At 36.3% G+C, this 17,334-nt stretch overlaps 1 protein-coding gene across 1 annotated transcript; it reads left to right on the top strand.

Annotated features, from left to right (window-relative positions):
- The first annotated feature begins 5,435 nt into the window (after window positions 1–5,435).
- On the top strand, window positions 5,436–16,883 carry LOC123656413 (putative inorganic phosphate cotransporter). The gene is made up of 11 exons (XM_045592102.1): window positions 5,436–5,499; window positions 5,736–5,875; window positions 7,730–7,909; window positions 8,494–8,632; window positions 9,660–9,874; window positions 10,747–10,896; window positions 11,536–11,680; window positions 12,210–12,334; window positions 12,791–12,913; window positions 14,322–14,463; window positions 16,693–16,883. Exons 1-11 carry the CDS (start codon window positions 5,436–5,438, stop codon window positions 16,770–16,772), a joined length of 1,503 nt encoding a protein of 500 aa, XP_045448058.1. The 3' UTR covers window positions 16,773–16,883.
- Window positions 16,884–17,334: the final 451 nt, after the last annotated feature.

The following is a 17,334-nucleotide window of genomic DNA, read 5'->3' as shown; positions in this document are numbered from 1 at the left end:
AATCAACAGCTGAGGACTAATTATACACTTCAGCCTATCGCAGTCCACTGCTGGACATAGGCCTCCCCCAGTTCGCGCCACACATCCCGGTCTTCCGCAATCCTCATCCAGCCTACACCGGCAATTTTACGTAGATCGTCGGTCCAACGGGCCGGAGGACGTCCCACACTGCGTTTGCCAAGACGCGGTCTCCACTCTAGGACCCGTCTACTCCAACGGCCATCGGTCCTGCGACACAGATGACCAGCCCACTGCCACTTCAACTTGCTAATTCTGTGGGCTATGTCGGTTACCTTCGTTCTCTCGCGGATAGTCTCATTTCTAATCCTGTCTTTGAGAGAGACCCCAAGCATAGCCCGTTCCATTGCACGTTGAGCGACTTTAAACTTGTGGACCAGTCCCTTGGTCAGTGTCCACGTCTCGGCTCCGTATGTTAACACAGGCAGGACGCATTGCTCGAAAACTTTTGTCTTCAAGCATTGCGGAATCTTCGAAGTGAAGACTCGACGAAGTCTGCCAAACGCCGCCCAGCCCAACCGAATCCTCCTATCGGCCTCCTTCTCGAAGTTGTTGCGGCCTAGTTGGATAGTATGGCCTAGGTAAATATAATCCTGAACAACTTCGAGAAGGGTACCATCGACCGATACCGGTATCGGTATGACTTGGTTGTTAAACATAACTTTCGTCTTATCCAAGTTCATACAGGTTTAACACCGGCAGCGACCACCGGCTAGTACGGGGCACTCTGAATATATGTCTCCGAAAGGAGCGGACCCGCTTGATGAAATCTACTCTCCGACCTACGCTGCCCCAAATACTATGTGGCTCCGAGCAGTTTCAGTTGGAACTCCAAAACCGATTCGATTCGCTGGAAACTACTAGCGACGTGGACGAGATAACCGACAACGTGGTGAAGACGGTGTGTACACTGGGTCGCAGGCACTTTCCACCAACAAAGCCAACGAAGCAGTCCAAACTTTCTCCCGAAGCCTTGGATCTGATGCGGCAGAGGCGCGAGTTGCCGGCTGCTTCGCCAGAACAGAGGGCTCTTTCCAAGAGGGTACGGAAAATTATTCGCCGAGACCTCCGCTGCTCAAATACGAGAGAGGTTGCTACTCTGATTGAGCAGAATAGGGGGTCCAAAGTTTTCCAAAGACCATTGGGGAGAAGCCTTCTTGCGAAGCTTAAAACAGCAGATGGCAGAACCGTCTGCTCTCGCCCTCAGGTCCGAGAAGAGGTTGAGAATTTTTATGGACAGCTGTACTCGTCGAGCGCACGCAAGCCTGCGACTTGGGACACCGAAGATCCACGGGCACCATTGTTGCGCCATTATTCGGAGTGTATCCCGGACTTCGAAGAGGATGAGATTGGTGCAGCGCTCGGGCAGCTTAAAAACGGAAGGGCCCCGGGGGATGACGGAGTTACCACTGAACTCCTTAAAGCCGCAGGGCGACCTGTCCTGAAAGCCTTGGCAAGACTATTTAACGCCGTCATCCACCGAGGTACCACGCCGGAGGCGTGGTCCAGGAGTGTGGTGGTGCTGTTCTTTAAGAGAGGCGATAAGTCTCTGTTAAAGAATTACAGACCGATCTCACTTCTGAGCCACGTCTATAAGCTGTTTTCGAGGGTTGTTACGAATCGTCTCGCCAGAAGACTCGACGAATTCCAACCACCAGAGCAGGCTGGGTTTCGAAATGGCTACAGCACCGTGGACCACATCCATACTGTTCGGCAGATTATCCAAAAGGCGGAAGAATATAATCAACCGCTGTGTATGGCATTTGTGGACTACGAGAAAGCCTTCGACTCCGTCGAGACCTGGGCTGTCCTGGACTCTCTGCAGAGATGTCATATCGACTGGCGATATATCGAAGTACTAAAATCTATGTACGACGCGGCGACGATGACCGTTCATGTCAATGACCAAAGAACAAGACCTATTTCCCTCCGGCGCGGGGTAAGACAGGGTGATGTAATATCACCGAAACTGTTTACCACTGCGCTAGAGGATGTTTTTAAGACCTTGGATTGGGGGGAACGGGGCATCAACGTCAACGGTGAATTCATCTCTCACCTTCGTTTCGCCGACGATATTGTCATCTTTGCGGAGACGCTGGATGAGTTAGGCCAAATGCTGGCCGGCCTAAACGAGTCCTCCCGACGTGTCGGTCTCTGGACTAATTATAAAACAATCAAATTACTAACCTATATAAAATCATTACCAGCTTTGCAGCAAGAAATTAAAACAAGAATCATCAAAATCGGTATACCCAGTGAAAAGTTATGCGGTATGACACGACGTTGGTCGACGTTAAATTATTTCTTATTTCTGCAACAGATTTTTATAATTTTGTATCTATTGTTTATTCCATTTATTTTTTGGACCCTGGATATGTATATGTTTACTTATTTTTTTTTATTTCGATCTCAGATACATGATTGGGACAGGAGAATTCAAGGGACAATTTTGTCATATTTTTTCTTTGGTTATGCGTTATTATTGTTACCAGCTGAAGTGTTTTTGAAGCAAGTTGGTATAATGTAACATAACACAGACATAATCCTGTTTATTCTTTGACACATATCATCATGGGCTTGAGTCGACAATCATAAAATCCTTCGTCGAGTCCCCCAAAAAGGGAATTTTTAACGGCATAAGTTAAATAAGAATATTTAAAGTAATAATTTTAAATGTTTCGTAAAATAAATGTTTATTGAACTACTCGAATCTCTCAAACTAATCTAAATTAACGTCAGGTACGTTAGAATGGATTGTCGTTGCAATACATTCGACAACTTTTAACGTATCCTTTACTTATAGGTGTATGCATACTTTTGCTGCTGAATTCAGGAGTTCTGTTCAAAACATTAACATTATTACAAATAATTGTGTTTGTAGGCAAACGAAGAAAAACCAACTTCAGTTATATCGACAAGTAATACAACGTAGGTCGACGAAAAAATAGTCAAGTAAATACGCATTATCAAAGATTACTCCAAAAGTTGTAATCAGATTTCGATGAAATTTAAATGTGACCACATGATAAACATCGGCTTTCGATTAAATTAAAAATCATTAGAATCGGTACACCCAGTAAAAACTTATGCCGATTTTCGAGAGTTTCCCTCGATTTCTCTGGGATCCAATCATCATATCCTGGTTTTCTTATCATGGTACCAAACTAGGGATATCTCCTTACCAACAAAAAAGAATTATCGGTTCATAAACGACGGATTTCTCCCCGTACATACAATGATATATATATATATATATATATATATATATATATATATATATATATATGTATATTATATATATATATATATATATATATATATATATATATATATATATATATATATATATATATATATATACGGTCGAATTGAGTAACCTCCTCCCAGTAACCTCTGAGTATCAAATTTTCTGCTCCAAATGTAAAACAAATTGATATGCAACCAAAACTCAATGGTGATAAATTTAACTTAGTTAACCGTTTTTCTAGGAATCACCATTGATTCAAAGTTGCAGTGGGGACCTCATATCTGTCAATTGACGGATAGACTGAGTTCTGCAGCGTACGTGGTTAAAAGGATAAGGTTATTAACAGATGTGGATACAGCTAGATTAGTTTACTTCAGGTACTTGTACATAGTATAATGTCTTATAGCATTTTGCTATGGGGCAATGCGGCTGATATTAATGTCATTTTTATTCTGCAGAAAAGGGCTATCCGTTATATTTACAAAATGGGATGTAAAGAATTTCTCAATGAGAAATTTAAAGAGATCAACATTCTGACCTTTGCATCGCAGTATATTTATTAAAATATAATGTACTCACGGAAAAATAGGCATTTATTCGTTAGCCGTAGTGATCGACATGCCTCACATAATGTAACACTCAGGAACGACCACGAATTAATATTTACTAAATGCCGGCTCAGGAAAAAAAGTTGTTCCTTTATAGGAATGTCTATCTTATTATACAATAAGATTCCGGCTGCGCTTCAATCTCTGCCTTTACTGAAGTTTAAAAAAATTACCAAGCGAACTTTATGTAGTAAAGCCTATTATAACATCAATGAATATCTTAATGATGAAAAGGCATGGGATTGAATAAAGCTCGACTGGGCTATGTCTTTGAACTCAATCTGTAAATAGATATAGTAAAAATATTGTGAGCTGATGACGTATGATGGTTTCGACACACATGATTGGCTGTCTCGTGTTTGTCCTGATCATTTCACGGTCATGCTGTTACTTTTTGTCTTGTATATGACTTTAAATTTTTAAAACAGTACCGAGAGTTTTTTCCTCCGGCTTTTTTTCTCTCTGCCTACACTAGTGGCATTAGTTTATCTTATTTGAACTAACTCTCTTACTAATGTCTACCGAGACATTAGAAATTTTAAGTAACTTATTATGTTGATTATTTCGACTAAGTTAAGGTTGCACATTACACTGGGTATATGACCTAAGTTTGTAGTGTACCCAATGCTAAGATATAAAATTTTAGTTTATTGTTTGATTTTGTTTTTAAAGCCTTAACTTTCTTTTATTAGTGTCGAGTTTTTTTTTTAATTTATTTGTATTATTATTTCTGTAATTGACATTATTTTGACTTTCGTTAAGTGTGTATATCACCTTATGACGAAATAAATGTTTTCAACATTTATTTCGTCACAACACAAACATTTCATTTCATTTCTCCTCCCTTTTTGAAGTCGGTTAAAAAGCAATGAAAATTAATAGTCAGAGCGTCGTAAAGAACATAATATGACTGATACTTCACGTAATTTTAATTAGCATGACAACGCCGTACACTCACCTTGGATGGGTAAGAATTATCACACCGGAGGATATTTCAAAACACACGCGATAAACTCGTTCTTGTTTTTGTAAATTTATAGAATAGTTACAAAAATGAGCATTTTTGGAAATTGATACTTACGAAAATGAGATTTAAAAATCGAGTTGAGTGCAATCTTCTTTCAAAAATATTTAGCAAGAAGAGGAAACCATCGTTCAAGGTAAAAATAAGCAAGATTAGCTAAATATTTTTATTTTATTGACAGAAGCGAAACGTTAAGTCAACTTACGTAGATATCTCATATGTCATTCAGACAATGTTGACAGCCTCACAATACTGTAGCAGAAATAGATTAGAAATTAATCGTTTCTGTGTGACGTATAAACATATTAATGTACCTTATTACGAAGTCATAGAAATCAAAATCGTGAAAATAATTTTGTAATCATAATATTAGTTCTGTTTATTCAGCAATGTTTATTCAAGAATTCATATAAACAAACTGTAAGATAGCGATAACAACATTCATTAGAAGTTTTGTCTACACGCGCGCTTTTTAATATTTTTGTCAAAATATACGAAAGACTTGATTCTTGTTACAAATTTAGAATGTGCTTACAAAATGGACGTTGAGTTTATAAGACACAAATATGAAGATAGTTATGATGGAGTTATCACAAGAGCAAGTAAGTAGAATTAGGATGAGTAATTTTGTAATAACCAACGCTTGCGAGGAGACCTTGAAACAGCATTATTGTCCCATGTTGGAGGTTCTCGCTATGATTCAAGTAATAAAGTGCTAACAAGCATAAATAAATCGTCGAATTATACTTAAATTAATAGTGGTTTCAGAAAGTGTCCAACATCAAATATAACTTTTTTTATTTCCACTCGAATTTTGGCATTATTTTTTACCTTACAGAGTTCAAGATCGGCGTTCGTCATGTTCAAATGATTTACATGATTCTATGTTCTTTAACAATGGGTATGATGAGAAGTAGCAACAGTATCGCAATCATTGCTGTTGCAGACGATACGATGAACAATAAAACCATTGTTCCGGTAAGTTTAAAATTCAATGATAACAAGTCTTAACAAACTGGTATTTGACGACGCGTTGGCACAGTGGTCATAGCACTGGCTGTTACGCTAGCGGTCGCGGGTTCGATTCCCGCTCATGACAGACATTTGTATCGACCATATAGTTGTTAGTCGTGGTCTGGGCATTTTGTTTGTGTATTGTGTGTTTCTGGACCCCCCAAAACAGGAGACAATCCTACTGAGGAATCATAATAGGAATAAAAAGGATTCCTAAGTAACTTAATATTAACAGTAGTCAAAACAGTTTTACATTTTTTTTTCAACTATCGTCAATCTCAGATCTCAAAGGCTCTCTCTTATTAAGAAATCATATCATTTTCCATTTGCTAATCTGATGACGACGCGTTGGCGCAACGATCACAGCACCAGTTTGCGGATTCGATCCCCGCACATGTCAAACATTTGTATTGGCCATACAGATGTTTGTCGTGGTCTGGGTGTTTGTGCAGTCCTTGTGGGTCTCTCTACCGTGCCTCGAGAGCACATTAAGCCGTCGGTCTCAGTTATTATCATGTACACCTGATAGCGATCGTTACTCATAGTAGGGAATATATCCGCCGACCGCATTGGAGCAGCGTTATGGATTAAGCTCTGATCCTTCTCCTACATCGAGAAAGAGGCCTATGGCCAGCAATAGGATATTACAGGCTGAAGCGAATCTGATGTAACACGGTTAATGGATATAATGTGTTTTTCTTCTTAATGTGACTTTTACTAATACTCAATTTTACACTCCTACAAATGTCTGCTCTTGTACGTCTTAAGGTTGGCTGGTAGAGAATGCTTTTAGCAATAAGCCCGCCTTTTGTACAATTCTTTAATGTATTGTCCAATAAAGTAAGTATTAATAAATAAATAAATAAATGTTCGCCGATGACAGGTTGGAAAACATTTTTGACATCATATCCGTGAATAAAGAGACCTGTGATAATTAAGTTTTGTGTAAATAAAACAACGTCTGAAATTCAATTTTCCATAGTATTATGAAATAAGCGAGATGATCATATAATTTATGGTTTTCTAATAACATAGTTGACGGAAGAACAACAACTTCCATAATATTAAAAAGCTAAACAAATGTTTTAAATTGAAGTATTGATTTTAACATCGTAATAATAATCAATCAACAGCTGAGGACTAATTATAAAACAATCAAATTACTAACCTATATAAAATCATTACCAGCTTTGCAGCAAGAAACTAAAACAAGAATCATCAAAATCGGTATACCTAGTGAAAAGTTACACGGTATAACACGACGTAGGTCGACGAAAAATAGTAAAGTAAATACGCATTATTAGCTACAATTCGAAAAGTACTTCTTCCCGGTATGAAACTCTCGAAAATCTGCATAACTTTTTACTAGGTGTACCGATTTCAGTGATTTTTAATTTAATCGAAAACCGTTGTTTATCATGTAGTCACATTTAAATTTCATCGAGATCTGATTACAACTTTTGTAGTAATCTTTGAAATGCGTATTTACTTGACTAGTTTTGCATCTACCTACGTTGTATTACTTATCGATATAATTGAAGTCGGTTTTTTTTCGTTTGCCTGCAAACACAATTATTATATTCTTCATAGATGTATATCGTCATTTATATAATCTTCTTGTTAGATATATCCTCCCTATCTACTAAATCTTTTGGTCATATTTTATGGGCTTACCCACATGTTCAAAAATTATTCAATATATGTTCAAATATTATTATTATTATTATTATTATTTTGTATCTATTGTTTATTCCATTTATACGATTTGGACCCTGAATATGTCTTTTACTTATATTTTTTTATGTATTTTGATCTCAGATACATGATTGGGACAGGAGAATTCAAGGGACAATTTTGTCATCTTTTTTCTTTGGCTATGCGTTATTATTGTTACCAGCTGAAGTGTTTTTGAAGCAAGTTGGTGATAAGTTAATATTAACAGCTGTTCTGCTTATTAACGGAGCCTTATCTGCTGCTATGCCAACTATTGTTAACAAGGTATTTTTAAATTTATCAATACTATTAAAGGTTATGTAAGTCCACACTCATATACTTCCATATAAGAACTATTTGACAGAAATATGTAGTGAAATAACCTTAAATTTGTATGTAAAATTCTTAATTTTAAAACTAATACACTATTAAAAATTATAGCTTTGTTATTTGAAAATGTTCTGCGTTATATTTTTGTTTGGGTTACGACCATTTTCATACCTATTAATAATAATGATTTAGATTTTTTGAATATTGAATACAAAATTGATTTGAATATGGAATAGAATACATTATAAAATCAAATTATTGTAGTCTTGTCGTGTATTTCTATTATTACTTTTGTTTAAGGAAACTAAACGAAATTGGAAAGTCCAAGTCGATACTAAGTGTATTTATTGATCTAAATATATTGATTTAAAAATAAAGAGATTATTATAGATTAAATAAAAAATAACATAATATACAAAACTTCTTGGAACTTCTTGCAAAGTTTTTCTAAATAATCTTAAGAAGTTAAGTTATGACTTATAACGAAATTTAAAAGTAGGTTAATATATTAAAGCACCCGGAAAACATTTCCATTTTAGGGAGGATGGATTGCCGTCTGCAACGCTGAATTTTTAACAGGAATGACACAAGCTTGCCTAACTCCAATAAATCAGCAACTAATTTCGAACTGGCTTCCGCCCAATGAAAGGAGATTATTTGGAAATCTCATCCAAGGAGGTAAATAAATTACTTGACAGTAATTTATGGATGTTTATACCCTTTTCTATAAATTTTAACGAAAGTCTCTTTTGCGATTGGCTCTCAATCTATTTTCTAGTCTTGACATGAAATATTTGCATAGTTTTTTTTTTCTTTTTTTTATATATACATCAGTTGGTCAACAAACATACGGCTCACCCAATGGTAAGCTATGACCATAGATTATAGATGTCTGCAAGACCAGAAGCATCGCAAACGCGCTGCCGACCCCTATCCCTAATTCCCCCCAGGAACTCTGGTCACCTCACTCACCACAGGAACATAACATTGCTTGAAAGTGTTATTTAGCTGCAATGTTCTGAAATGTCTAAGTACTTTCCCAGTCGGGCTGCTGCATTTTTTTAGCAGGAAATTTCCTGCTGTGCCCTACTTCAGTTAAATATAATATAGTATTCTGTTAATAATTAATACGTATTTGAAACGTAATTGTACTCGTAATATACTAATTACGTTTCATTGTTATTTATTTGTATATGTTATCTTTATATATACATTATTTTTGTATTTATATTTAGTTTCTTTGAATTTACTTTATTCACACGTACTGTGTATAAAATGTAGTTTAATTAATACATTTTCATACTTTTATCTTTATGTTATCTGGGAGCACGGTAGTGCCCCCGCCAAGACGAGCCAAAAAAAAAAACGAAAAGCACTACCTACCTTTTCTCGAAGGGCTTCGTCGTTTTTTTGAACCCTCATAACTTGGGTTTGAATTATACCAGATTTAGTATTTTCTCTATTAGGATTTGTCTGTAAGAGATCGCTATTAATGATAAGACCGCCATTCCTCTTTTTTTAATTTGCACGATTTTATTTTTGTGTTACCGACACATTACGAAATTCTAAACATTTTTCAATATCATATCAAAAATCTATCTTTTTTTTAAGTTAGAAATTTATTGTTTGCCTAAATTTCAAATGTGCAATAAAATAAATAAAATTTACATTTACATAAGTATACACAACTTTTTTTCTATTTCAGCTATTCTACTTGGGACCATCATAGCCTTACCCATATCAGGGTTACTATCTCAAGCGCAGCTGGGTTGGGAGCTGATATTTTACACAGAAGCCATGATAACGTTATCCATGGCTGCAATGTGGGTACTCCTAACAGCGAGCACACCAGATCGGCACCAGGCAATGGGAGATACTGAAAAAGAATTCATTAAACAAGCACTAGCGTGTTACAAAAAGGTTGGTACTTTAGTAACTTAAGAAGTTGTTTTACGATTCAGTCTGTAATGTCCCACGGCTGGGCATCTGCTTCTTTTTCCACGTAGCAGAAGTATTATTTACTTATCAGGTACTTATAATAACAACCGGGACCGACAGCTGACGTGCTCTCAGAGGCACGATGAGGACCTATAAGGACAGACATGCAAAGCGGAAGGAAATGTTCGTAAATACAAGTATCCATCCCGAGCAGGAATCGAACCAACCGCAAACCGCGAAGAACACCAGAGAGTTTGTTAGATATAAAAAAGAAAAGATTATCAATTCGACTGTATTTTTTTATGTATGTTACCTCAGAACTTTTGACTGAGTATACCAATTTTGATGATTTTTTTAAACGAAAGTTGGTGTGTCATGGTCTGCTATTTTAATTTAATTGAGATCTGATAAATACTTTTTGAGCTATCTCTAATAATGCGTATTTACTTGAATATTTTTTATTATTATATATTTAATATTATGCCCCATAACTTTTTACTAGGATGACCGATTTCAATGATTTCATTTATAATTGAAAATTGCTACATCGTCGGTCCCATTTAAGTTTGATTGAGATCTGACGAGTAATTTTTGACCTGTGTCTCATAGCGCGTATTGACTTGACTATTCGTCTACCTACGTTGTATTACTTAATTATTAATTAATTTATTTAAGGTCGATGTAATTGAAGTCAGTTTTTTTTTTCGTTCACGAGCAAACACAAAATATTATTAATACATAATTATATTATTGAGAAATATTATTTTCTAGGCAGAATCTTGAATTTTTTTTTTAAATTGGTCCATTTATTGTAGTCTTATAACAATTATGACGATTCGAGTTAATATTTACAGAAAAAACTACAAAAACCGTGGCGACGTATTTTAAAATCGAAGGGGTTTTGGGCGGTAGCGTCCGCTCATTCTGCTGCCAGCGCTACATTTGTTTTCTTTTTAGTGAATATTCCAGCATTTTTATTTTCCTTCAACTCCTCTTTGAAAACTGTAAGTATTTTCTATCAAGTAACTAAAATTACTTGATGAATTTTTAATTTAAACACACATTACTCTCTTCAGCAGTTCATTGCTAAGGTATTACAATTAAGTTGTAATAAAATTCATTATTAAACTTTAAAATGAATGACTAAAAAGCAGACCGAAGTCAAAAAGTGGTTCAAGTTTCAAAGCTCTCGTATTCTGACTCCTTTTATTTTAAAGTTAAAGGTCTGCATATAATTATAAAATTATTTAATGTACAAACGCTTACTTAATTCTTATATATTTTATGAAATTTTTTGTAAGCAGTTTTTTTTTATAAAACGTATAAAGTGCCTTACTTACTCTCGTCACTAGCATTTATAGGTACAACGAGGTCGGCAAACAAGCGTACGGCTCATGGTAAGCAATTGCCGTAGTTTATAGTCGCCTGCAACACCAGAAGCATCACAAACGTGTTGCCGACCCTATCCTCAATCCCCCAGGAGCTCTTATCACCTTCACTTACTCACTATCACCTTACTCACTAAAGAAACACAACACTGCTTGAAAGCATTATTACTTAGCTGTGATCTTCTGTCAGGTTGAGGTACTAAGTAAAATAGGTAAACTGGAGAATTTTATGGTAGTTTCATCTGTTTATTTCAGAGCTGCTGGCAAACATCGCTTCCGCTGGTCTCGGCGTGGGCAGTTTACATATTAACTTCGCCCACAATCGACATTATTTACAGAATTGGCTACGCAGATTTCCTATTTGACATTAAATATTTTCGGAAAATCATTAATGGCTTAGGTATGTATTTGTACATTATATTCTAAGTTGTCACGAGAAATTCTACCGTTTTTGCATTGAAACATTGTCTCGTTTGTGAAAAAAAACCGCTTTTAGTTACGGGAAGTGCTGCTACTACATTGAATAAGTAAATAAATAAACGCTTCACACTCTACGGCCCCCAGTGGGATTTTCTCCTGTGTCGAGGATCCAGAAACACACAAAATACAACAAGCAAACAAGCGTACAGCTCACCTGGTGGTAAGCGATTACCATAGCTTATAGACACCTGCAACACTAGAAGCATCACAAGCACGTTACTGGCCTTATCCCCAATTCCCCCCAGGAGCTCTGGTCACCTTGCTCACCAACAGGAACAAGGAGGAATACAATACTGCTTGAAAACAGTATTGTTTAGCCGTGGTCTTCTGTAAGGTCGATGTACTACCCCAGTCGGGCTGCTCCATATTTTGAGCTGTACATCTTGAAGTCATCATGAAATAATGGTATTAAGCAAGTTATTTAATCCAACCTATTTTTCACAATACAGGATCTTCTGGGATTTTCATAGGATTGACGATATTGCCTAGTTTGGCCTCTCATTGGGATCACTGGGGTGTCATCATGTTAATCGGCACTTTGGGTTCCCTAGGTCTGCAGTTTTCGGGATTTCTCGTAAGTACCCGTAACTACAATTAACTCCACAGCTGAAGGACTACTTTAGTTTTTATAAACCAACTAAAGCACCTTACTTACCTACCTTACTCACCAGGAGGACTCAACACTGCTTGAGAACACTGTTGCTTATCTGTGATTTTCTGTAAGCTTCATTTCCCAGTTGGGCTGCTTCAAACTTTGAACAGTAAATTTTCTGCTTTACCCTACCTCAAAGACTCACATTCCTCATGTGTTTTATTTATTGATTTATACTCTATATCGCGCCAAAAGTCAATACAATAACATATTACAAATTAAGAACAGTGTACAAAGGCGGTCTTATCGCTAGAAGAGCGATCTCTTCCAGACAACCTTTGGGCATATAGGATATGGCATAGTAAAGTGGTAGGGTGTTTTAGTTAAATTTATTTATCAATGTCGATAATTATTTAGGCTAGTGATGTTATTTTTCAGAGAAATATCAGTGATATGACACAAAACTATGCGGGTACAGTAGTAATGATGTCCTCCATTGTGTCAAGTGTCGTTGGAGCGTTGGTGCCGTTGATATCTGGTTTCATCATTGGAAATGATTCGGTAAGTAAATATTTATGTAGCAGTTTCGGTTATTTGTGACTTGGGATAGTATTGGAGTTTTATCTTAAATAATTGTGTTTGCTCGCAAACGAAAAAAAAACCGACTTCAATTACATCGACGAGTAATACAAAGTAGATCGACAAAAAAATAGTCAAGTAACTACGCGTTATCAAAGATAACTCAAATAGTAGTTTATCTCAATAAAATTTATATGTGACCACATGACAAACATCAGCTTTCGACTAAATTAAAAATTATTAAAATCGGTACACCCAGTAAAAGGTTATTGCGGATTTTCAAGAGTTTCCCTCGATTTCTCTGGGATCCCATCATCAGATCCTGGTTTCCTTATCACGGTACTAAACTAGGGATATTTCCTTTCTAACAAAAAAAGAATTATCAAAATCGGTCCATCCAGTAGAAAGTTATGCGGTATAATACAACGTAGGTCGACGAAAAAAGCGTCAAGTAAAAACGCATTATTAGATATAACTCGAAAAGTAGTTGTTAGATCTCAAATAAATTTAAATGGAACCAAATGACACACTCCACCTTTCGATTAAAAAAAATTGTCGAAACCGGTCCACCCAATCAAAAGTTCTGAAGTCACATACATAAAAAAATACAGGCGAATTGAGAACCTCCTCCTTTTTTGGAAGTCGGCTAAAAACTATATAAAAACCATGGTATGAAAAAACATGGGAAGTAAAATCGTGAAAAACAGTTAATACTGAGTACAAATTCTACTGTAAAAGAAGATATCAACGTATTTTTAAATGTCACGGTAACCGTTCTTTAGGACTAAGCGATCACGTGTCGGAGCTGTACACATAGTTCTTGTTAGCTAAACTTTGTCACGCTGTCGATTTATTTTTTATAGGCCATACCGATGTTTGTCATGGTCGGGACATTTGTCATCGTAGTGTATATATTTCCGGACAAGGTATTCTTTTATGCTTGAACTTTTCTTAATTGAAAAAAAAAACTACTTGAATTAGAGTGTGAGGTGTTTATTTACTGTATCATTCAAAGTTGAAGGTTGCGTATCTCTTCTGAATTATTTTTCACATTTACATAACTTAATTTTAACACCCTGTGCATCTAAATCGTCTTTTGGAGTTTGAGGACAAGTGTCTTTACAGCGCCGTTTCCAATTCCGCTTCCGTTCAAGACATAAGTCACGAGAATGTCTCTAATAAATATATATTTAACCCTCATTAATCCTAACGCAGAATTTCATTAAAAGTTGAAGGTTTATTATTGTCATTGTTTAGGGACATAGCCCTAAAAGGGATACTCTTTAGAATACAATACAATACAATACAATACAATACAAATACTCTTTATAGTACACTATCAGAGGAAAAATATATAAAATTAAAGTTAGCTAAAAACATTTTTTTCCAGAAAGATATAGAACGTTGGAGGATGGTCTTCTTGACGATAGCATCCTTCAACGTCGGCTGTAATATAATATACACGGTGTTCGCGAGTAACGAGCGACAAGATTGGGATGACGTCGGAAAACAGAAGTTCGGATACAGTAATGGTATTATACATTTATTATATTGGAATATAGTAAATTAACAACTGACATAATAAATCCTAATTCTTACCTTTGGATCTAGAATCGTCTGCGTTTCCAGAAAACTATAACCTGGGGATCTTTAAGTCGCGAGTGAATAGGTTACTTGTAGGTAAGCGTGCTCCATCCATGTACTGTGTGGCTACGCGTACTGTGTGGCTACGGTACCAAAAAATATAGACACCCCCCTCTCTTCCCGTGGGTGTCGTAAGAGGCGACTTAGGGATAACACAGTTCCGCTACCACGATATCGATGGATAGCCATCCAAGTGCAGGCTTTGAAATACACAGACCGCAGACGGGCAGCAGCGTCTTCAGTGCGACAAAGCCAGCCCTGCGGTCACCAACCCGCCTGCCTAGCGTGGTGACTACGGGCAAACACACAAATTCACGCCATTTTTGGCGTGAACTTGTGGAGGCCTATGTCCAGCAGTGGATTGCGATAGGCTGAAATGATGAAGCGTGCTCCATCTTAGACCGCATTTTCACTTATCATCACGTGTAATAGTGGTCAAACGCAAGCCTATCACTGTATAAAAAAAAGTATTCTGTATTTTTCTTTGTTTGAAGTTAACTCCTTAAGAATCGATTTTCATATAAGGCTCCCGATATTAAAAAAAAAATGAGGAGTAAAATCTACTGAACGAATGACCTCGTTACGTTTTTTTTAACGCCATCTATCGGATATCGGAGATGGTGTTACAACGTTTTCTAATATCGCCAAACCCAATGGGATTTCGATAGATGGCGTTATTTGATTTGTTTATTTAACATTTGATGTGGTATTAATCTTTTTCTTAGACTAGTAAGCCTTTTTTATGCCTATTTTTTTTGAATTTATTTACCAAATAAACAATACTGTACTTATTCATTATAATCAGCATTAAAAAACCATGTAAGTTTATGACAATACTATTTAGTAATAACCAATGAACGAAAAAAATAATAATAAAATAATCACATATTTACCCACCCTATTACTATTAGAAGTATTTATTTAGACAGTCGATATGAAGAAGTAAACTACAGCCGTGCGTCGGAGCTGACACAAACATTTTTTCGGAAAACGGTAGTCGAAATGGATAAATCTGGCATGACATTAAGACTGGCCTTAATACATTTCATAGTATTAAACGTCAAAAATGCACACACATCAAAATATAGCACATATACAGTCATATATACTTATAAATACATATAATATTAAGCTTAGGCAGGTCTATACAGGATTCTGGGGCGAGGTGGCGAATGCTAGCGCGACCCCATCTCGCCCCACCCAGGCGGACGACTGCTCACACGTGGTGGTTTTTTAGTCAGTAGGAGTCTGACATAACCCTCTGGCGCCCCCGCGCTGGAGGGTATCTATGATGGATTTTCCCCACGTAAAAAAAAAGTTCTATACAGGATTCGAAAATCGAAAAATATTATTTATATTTTATAAATATGTAATTCGTATTAATATCGCTAATATGATTTCCAAGAAACACGATTTACTAAAAATAACCAGCTAAGCTCTGTCACCCAGGTACTTAACATAATATATCATACGATGATACAAGTATGATAAAGCGACCTTAAAGTTTTATTTCAAACATTGTCTTTATCTAATCATTCTCTAGCCCTCTGATATTTCGTATTATTCACAAATATACATGAAACTTTAAGTAATATACATAAGTACGATTGATTTATTTAGGAAGTTACATATAGTTCCTTTGAAAAATAAACATATTTAGAAAACACTACGCTTCAGCCTGTAATATCCCACTACTGGGCATAGATTTCTTTCCCCATGTAGGAGAGCTTAATCCACCACGCTGCTCCAATGCGGGTTGGCGGATATATTTCCCTATTATGAGCAACGATCGCTATCAGGTGTACATGATAACAACCGGGACCGACGGCTTAATGTGCTCTCCGAGGTACATGGGGAGACCCACAAGGACTGCACAAACACCCAGACCACGGCAAACACCAGTATGGCCAAAACAAATGTTTGTCATGTGCGGGGATCGAACCTGCAACCGCCAGCGCAACAGATACAATCCATGGCTATAACCGTTGCGCCAACGCGGCGTCGTCGATATTTGAAAAACCATTACACAATTTAATTTATTTTATTATTATTATTGTTTAAATTGACAGAAAATTTTAGTTATTCTAATCGATAACATAATTCTAATATTGTTTCAGATGTAACAAATCTAGAACTCGAAGAATTAAGCCACACGAAAACGGCAATGCGAAACCCAGAAAGCGACAATTTATTATGATTTAATGTTCTCAAATATATTCCTGTGTATTGATAATTCATATGATATCCCTATATATAATTGTATATACAATAAATTGTTAAGAAAGCAAAATAAAGAAGAAAACTTTTAGCTACCATTGTATTAATATCATCATCATTATCATCATCATCATTATTTCAGCCTATTGCAGTCCACTGCTGGCCATAGGCTTTCACAAGTTCGCGCCAAAAATGGCGTGAACTCATGTATTTTGCCCATAGTCACCACGCTGGGCATGCGGGTTGGTCACCGCAGGGTTGGCTGTGTCAGTGTGCTCAGGCAAGAACTGAGTGAATTTTATAAACTATTAATAAATCGCAGTGTCAAAATTACGCAGACGTAGATTTGAGTGTTAAGTGTTTTTTTACATTGCCAATTATATGTCGCTCTTTCAAGAATAACCTCTAAATGAAACATGTTTGTATTGTCTAATGACATAACAAAAAAAACCGACTTCAAAGAGGAAACTAAAAAGTGAAAAATAAATTTACTTAGTACAAAGTAATTCGTATTTTGATTTAGTTAATCAGAAATGATTAAA

This window comes from Melitaea cinxia, chromosome 9, assembly GCF_905220565.1.
Source record: "Melitaea cinxia chromosome 9, ilMelCinx1.1, whole genome shotgun sequence".
Classification (NCBI taxonomy): domain Eukaryota; kingdom Metazoa; phylum Arthropoda; class Insecta; order Lepidoptera; family Nymphalidae; genus Melitaea; species Melitaea cinxia.
The sequence above is the reverse complement of the archived record's forward strand: the minus strand, read 5'-3'. Positions and strand labels throughout refer to the sequence as shown.